Source organism: Haplochromis burtoni, unplaced genomic scaffold (assembly GCF_018398535.1).
Source record: "Haplochromis burtoni strain Fernald_Lab_line unplaced genomic scaffold, NCSU_Asbu1 Contig_37, whole genome shotgun sequence".
Lineage (NCBI taxonomy): Eukaryota > Metazoa > Chordata > Actinopteri > Cichliformes > Cichlidae > Haplochromis > Haplochromis burtoni.
In genome coordinates, this window is record NW_024582398.1 from 1,486,027 (window position 1) to 1,492,297 (window position 6,271).

At 35.8% G+C, this 6,271-nt stretch overlaps 2 protein-coding genes across 4 annotated transcripts in view; both read left to right on the plus strand.

The window, feature by feature from the left end:
• Positions 1-1,800, plus strand: part of ndr2 (nodal-related 2) — a 5,079-nt gene extending 3,279 nt beyond the window's left edge. Inside the window, exon 3 of the mRNA XM_005919573.2 lies at positions 1,232-1,800. Coding sequence (XP_005919635.1) covers positions 1,232-1,384 — 153 coding nt within the window. The 3' untranslated portion in view covers positions 1,385-1,800. The remainder of the gene's footprint in view (positions 1-1,231) is intronic.
• Positions 1,801-2,183: 383 nt separating this feature from the next.
• lrrc20 (leucine rich repeat containing 20) lies at positions 2,184-6,116 on the plus strand. 3 transcript variants are annotated; one of them, XM_005919571.3, is made up of 5 exons: positions 2,184-2,304; positions 4,721-4,809; positions 5,065-5,214; positions 5,391-5,558; positions 5,649-6,116. In XM_005919571.3, the coding sequence occupies exons 2-5, from the start codon at positions 4,740-4,742 to the stop codon at positions 5,783-5,785; spliced, it is 525 nt and encodes a 174-aa protein (XP_005919633.1). In that variant the 5' UTR covers positions 2,184-2,304; positions 4,721-4,739; the 3' UTR covers positions 5,786-6,116. The 3 variants fall into 3 exon arrangements, with proteins under 3 accessions (XP_005919633.1, XP_005919634.1, XP_005919632.1); XM_005919572.2 differs by lacking the exon at positions 2,184-2,304 and adding an exon at positions 2,343-2,707; XM_005919570.3 differs by lacking the exon at positions 2,184-2,304 and adding an exon at positions 2,346-2,841.
• The last annotated feature ends 155 nt before the right edge of the window (positions 6,117-6,271 follow it).

Consider the following 6,271-nt stretch of genomic DNA (forward strand, 5'->3'; position numbering starts at 1 on the left):
CTATCTATCTATCTATCTATCTATCTATCTATCTATCTATCTATCTATCTATCTATCTATCTATCTATCTATCTATCTATCTATCTATCTATCTATCTAATAAAAATACCAATTACTTCACAATGGAAGCGGCTGAACTGTAGCTAAACCACTAAAGTACAACTTATGGAAACAGTACTTCAGACTAATATGTAATAAAATAAACTTTACGTGATCAAAAATGATAACAACTATGAAAAATCTGCAGGCAAGCAAAAATACCACTTAACTCAATTTACCGGAAGTCCTCAGTGGCTCTTGAGTCAAATAATGTTTATCTAATTATGTAATGTAATGTATTATGTAAGTAATAATGTAATAATGTTTTTTGTTCACTAAAAAGAAAAAATTGAGACATTTAGCTACAGTAATGTGTTAGATCAGAGACATATCATTGTGAAAATGCACTACATACTGGTCAAGTGTGTGGTGGTGGCTGTCTGATGGATGTCTTAACAATGTTAACTTGACACCAGTTAGGACTGAAGAAAAAGGGTGGAGGGCCTCTCTAAGGGGGTTCACAAACAGTAGAGAACAGTAATGGTAAACTATATATTAAAAAAAGGAAATTATTCCTGTGTTTTTCTACCCAAAAGTGTTGTCAATTACTTTCAAAATGACAAAACAAGTATCTCAAATACTTGAAACACTATGCAAATATGAATCGTAGTTACTAGTTTTTTTTTTGTGTGTGTTTTTTTTGTTTTGTTTTTTTACATTTGTTCATTCATTCATTGGAGCTTATTCCAGCTGTCTTAGGGCGAGAGGCAGGGTACACCCTGGACAGGTTGCCAGTCTGTTGCAGGGCTATAATAATTGTTTTATTATTTTTTGTTTTGCTAAGTTAGTAAAACGTGAGGATTTGAAGCGTTTCATCATAACAAATCTGTTAGTACTCCTTTTCCACACTATGAAAAAGGGTAAAACAAGATATCATTTTTTATCAGAACGTCTGTGGTTTAAAGTGGTTCAAAATGTTACGTTAAACACAACAAAACATATAACAAATAGCTTAAATGAACAGAAATGTTCAACTTACTAAATGAAGTGAAAAGCAGAATAGCAAATATCAGATGACAGTAAGTGGGTCAGTATGTCAGTAAGCTAAGATAGGATAACGCTATTACTATATTTCTTTAAAGAACTGCAGTTATCTACAATTGGCCTAAAGCCTCTCTCTTTCTTTTTCCAGAGTCTCCTGAAGCATTTCCACCCTGACAGAGTGGCCTCACCCTGCTGTGCACCAACCAAAATGAGCCCACTGAGCATGTTGTACTATGAAAATGGAGAGATGCTCCTTCGACACCACGAGGATATGATTGTGGATCAGTGCGGGTGCCAGTGAAAGCTAAAACCAGCTGCAGAGCAGGCTTAACACTGTACAGAAATTTTGACAGAACCAAGTAATTTCTGAAAATAAAATAAAATAAAATAAAATAAAATAAAATAAAACAAAATAAAATAAAATAAAATAAAATAAAATAAAATAAAATAAAATAAAACATTTATACAGAAGGAAGAAAGCACTGCAAGGCTGTGTCGGAGCGTTGCACGAAGACAACATTTTGATGTGTGATGTAGGCTTTGGTTTGTAAGAATAGTTGCATTTTGAGATGTACCAAAATGTGAACTCAAAAATTGGGTTCACCTATTGTCACAAACTGAAGTTCATTCACTTTAAATTATCAATTGTTATAATTGTAAAAATTTATGGTAATGTTGATTAATATTTCAGCACAGTTTTATTGTCGACTGCCATTTGTGTATATTGTTATAATGGCTATTTATATTGTTATATTATTGTAAATATTAAAATAAAATTACATATATGTACATGTTGCACCCTTAATATGTATTTTGCTATGTTGGTTTAAAATTATGTGGTGTATTTGGTTTTTAAGATGCTACAGTTTCATGACAAATAGCATGGTGAAGCTTATGTTTAGCAACAGGATTGTGTGTGAACTGTGTTTCACAAAAGCACTCACACTCAAAATAGGTAGACTTTTCTAGCTGTTTCAGTCATCTACAGTAAGTGACTGCCAAATTCCTCTTACATTCAAAATATAGCATTGTAAAAGGTATATCCAGCCAACACTCTAAAGTTGCAGTTTGTTGTAACAATGCTAAACTAGGTTCTATTCTTCTAACGCAATAGAGCTCATTGTATTCAAATCCTTTGAAAAAATACTGACTAACCAGGAACTTGCCAGATTCATGACTATGGCAGAGGTCAGACTGGCAATAGCTGACCAGGACTCAGAGGTAAGACAACATTTAACTTCGTAATGTCAGTTTCCACTCAGGCAGATGTGGTTAACTATTTAATTATAGTTGAATTAACCAGCAACTATTTTTAAAAAAATCTTTTATACGTGTTCAATAAATTTTAAAGATGGTTTAAGTTATTTAGTTGTGGTATCTGCGCCTTATTACTCATGGAATTCGTGTATGACGCTATTTCTTTTGTTTTATATTTTAAATTTTCGTGTTCTGCAATTTCAAAGCGCAGGACTGACGCTCGTGAATATCACTTATGTTAGCTAGCAAGCTAACCGAAGCTCATGTTTTCCTAACCGAAGCTAAGCATTAACTTGCTTTTGCATTGTTATATGAGGTGATGCTAACGTATCGTACTGACCGAAAAAAATAGCGCAGCAGCAAAGAGGTGAGCCAGCCAGCCTCTCCCCTGGTTAAAAATACACACTCATTAAACTTGCCTGGTGGGTTGAGAAGCTGAAGCTAAGTTAGCTAACACCGGCAGCTGCACGTTTTGGTAACACTAGCAGGCTTTTAGTTGAGGTAAGTGACTTTTTTGTATAGCTTCAATGACACAGAGCATATCTATATGTCTGTCAACCGGTGAATTTATATTAGTCTGGTGGTGTAGGTCTGAAGTAAGTCTAAAGATTTTTATGTTAGCATACATGCTTTATTTACTAGCTTTATGGTTAACCAGAAGTGAAAAGCGATCTTCGTGAAGGCTCAACCGAAGCAGCGTTTCTGGGGTTTTATGTTACTATTTCCACTTTGAGGACTTAATGGGTTTTAATAATGGGCAAAGGCAAAAGTTGAATTTCTCTCAAACACTCTGTAATTCAATGTAACAAATGTTTTATGAGTTGTCTTTAATTTACCACAAATTACCAGATAGTTTCAAATTATTATTATTATTTTTTTTTTTATTTAAAGAACGGCACTGTGTCTTTTTCTAGATCTGGAGAAAGCATATGATAGAGTGCCAAGAAAGGAACTGTGGTAGTCTTAAGAGGAAGTCAGGAGTGATGGAGAAGTATGTTAGGTTGGTGTAGGACATGTATGAGGACAACAAGACAGTGGTGAGGTGTGACAGAAGTGAGAGATGGGTTAAAGGCAGAGGTGTGATTCATCAGGGATCGGTTCTGAGCCTCATTCTTGTTTACAGTGGTAATGGACAGGCTGACAGGTGATGTCAGGCAGGAGTCTCCTTGGACTTTGATGTTCGCAGACGAAATTTTGGTCTGTAGTGAGAGCAGGGAGCACTTGGAAGGGATTGTTTAGAGGTGGAGATATGCACTCGAGAGAAGAGAAATGAAAGTCAATAGAAGAAAGACAGATTTCACATGTGAGAGAGAGACGGGTGTAACAGCGAACCTGTAAAGGTAGTAAACATAGATGACTTTAAATACCTGTGGTAAACCAAACAAAGCAACAGAACAGGCAGTGGACAAGAGAGCTGAAAAGCAAGGGCAGCTTGATGGTGTGGGTGGAGACCAGTGTTAGGGGGGGTGTGTGACAGAAGGATAGCCGCAAGAGTGAAAGGAAAGGTTTATAAGATGGTAGGGATACCTGAATGTGGAGCTGCCAGGCAGGAGTAAAAGAGAAAGACCACAGAGAAGATTTATGAATGTAGTGGAAAAATGGCATGCAGAGAGTTTGTGTGACAGAGAAGGATGCAAGAAGTAGGGTGAGATAGAGGCAGATGATCCACTGTGTCAACCCATAAAACAGTCAAAAGAAGAAGACAAGTCAACTGTTTAACCTGAGCTGTCTTTCGTTTATATTAATTTCTAATCTGTTTATTCAAAATTGTGAATACTGGAACAAAACAAAAAACTCTTGTCATGTCAAATATATTCATCAGTGGAGTACTTGAAAGTACAATATATGAGAAGAGCTATTTTTTTTCTGATCATTTTTTTTGAGTAGGAATTAGTGCTAAACAAACATAACTAGTTATAAAAACTCAACCAGTTCAGAATGTAGATGTAGATAAGCAAAGAACTAAGACCTTAATATTGTGCCAGTACTAAGTTTATTAAGCTAGAAAAGAATATGAAGAAGAATATGAATCCATCTGACTTTGTGCTGTTAATACACTTGCAGCTCAGGTCTTTACATTAAATTCTGTTAGAAATTGCCTTAATGTACTTAAAACCAAAAGTGCACAAAAATTTGGAGTGTGTCCACGTTAAACAACTAAAGTGTGACATTTATCAGTGCTAGCAATCTTTAATGAGATTTAGCCTTAGAAGGTTCATTTTTAGCCTGTGGCTAAATTTAAAACAGGCGTCGACTGTGTTGTGCTGACTTCAGTGGGATGTCAGCATGGGCAGCAGCTTTGACTGATAGTGTAGTTACTATTTTATCATCTTATCATTTATATGTGGAGGTATGTGTAATGTTGCATTATGTCTCTTAGGAAAAGTTAAAGCAGAAAAATGGCTGAGGCTGTTGCAAAAGTGGCCCGGAGGATTAATGCTACTGTAGAGGAGGGAAAAGATAGTGTGGGTAAGATACACTTTAACATATTCTTTCCTTTGTCTCTCACTTAATCTTTGTTCAGAGCATATAAATGAATTTGTTGTCAGAGATAGTACCAGCAGGTGGCGACATAGGCTTAAAGTTGACTGCTACATAACTTGAAATGCCAGAATGTATTAATAAGAATAGTAAGTAATCATGTGTAATTATCAGAGTAATTATAGATTTACACTGTGTTAATGTTTGATTATTTTATAACTATGTTCTTCTTCTTCTCCGCAGACCTGTCAAAATGCATGCTAGCTTCTTTCCCAGACGGTGTGTTCAAAGTCCTGAGGACTGTCACAGAAAACATCCGAGTTATCACATTGGCTGACAATGAGATGAAGGTCGTTTCTAGCAAGTTCTTTACAACTTTCACTCAGCTCAGAGGTAAATGATGTATTTTTTTAAATTAATTATTTAATTTTTTAAAAGCTTGTGCTTTAGTATACTGTTAATCTCACATGCTATTCACCTCACAAACGTTGACAGAATGTCTTCGTGCTCTGATGGGAAAAACAGCTAAGTGACCCTTCGATTTACTCGTGTCTTGAAATACCTTGCAGAACTGGACCTGCAAGGAAATGTGCTCACCAAACTGCCCGATTCTGTGTCGGAAATGAAGCATCTGACCAGCATCAACCTGGCTAATAACAAATTCTCCATCTTCCCTGATAAGCTTACTGAAATAGCCACACTGGAGCGTATTGATCTTCAGGGAAATAGCCTTACTGGTAAAAAAGAATTGTTAATGTATCCTCTTTGTGAGAAAGGTACATATTTACACATCTCAGTCTTTTTGTCTTTTAAATTTTCCTCTACAGAAGTACCACTGGAGAAGTTGTCTGACATGCCATCGCTGAAGTGGCTGAATGTGAAGTCAAACCCTCTGGACTCAAACACAAAGTCAGCTCTGCAGTCTCCTCATAAATTTGACATTTTGTCAACAGCAGAGTCCTAAAATGCACGATAAATGTATTTCACCTCCTGTAGCATGGAGCTGTGTGCCTTTACTTGCTTAAATTGAATTAGTTTTGTGTTACAGGTAGGACAAAAATACTTCAGGATATCATTATACTGTACAAGCAACAAAAACAGAGTTGTGCGGAGACCTCTTTCTTTGACTTTTCAATGCTGCTGGGAACCCTGTAGGCTCTGCGTTTGGTATTAAGACTTCTGGAAATTAAATCACTCATTCTTGATACACCATTTGACATTGTTTCAAATTATATATTTATTATGGCTTATTTATTGTTTTTGATAGGGGAAAAACAATATACATTGAAAACTAAGCAGTCTCTGTGTATTTGTCCTTTTTTTACATGGTGACTTTGCTGAGATGGTTATGTTATATACAATACTGAGTTTGTATTAAGTGGCACAGAAGTACAAAATTGTTCAGGATTGTTTTTAAATGTTTTCATGTTTCACAAGTCTCTCTCTCTCT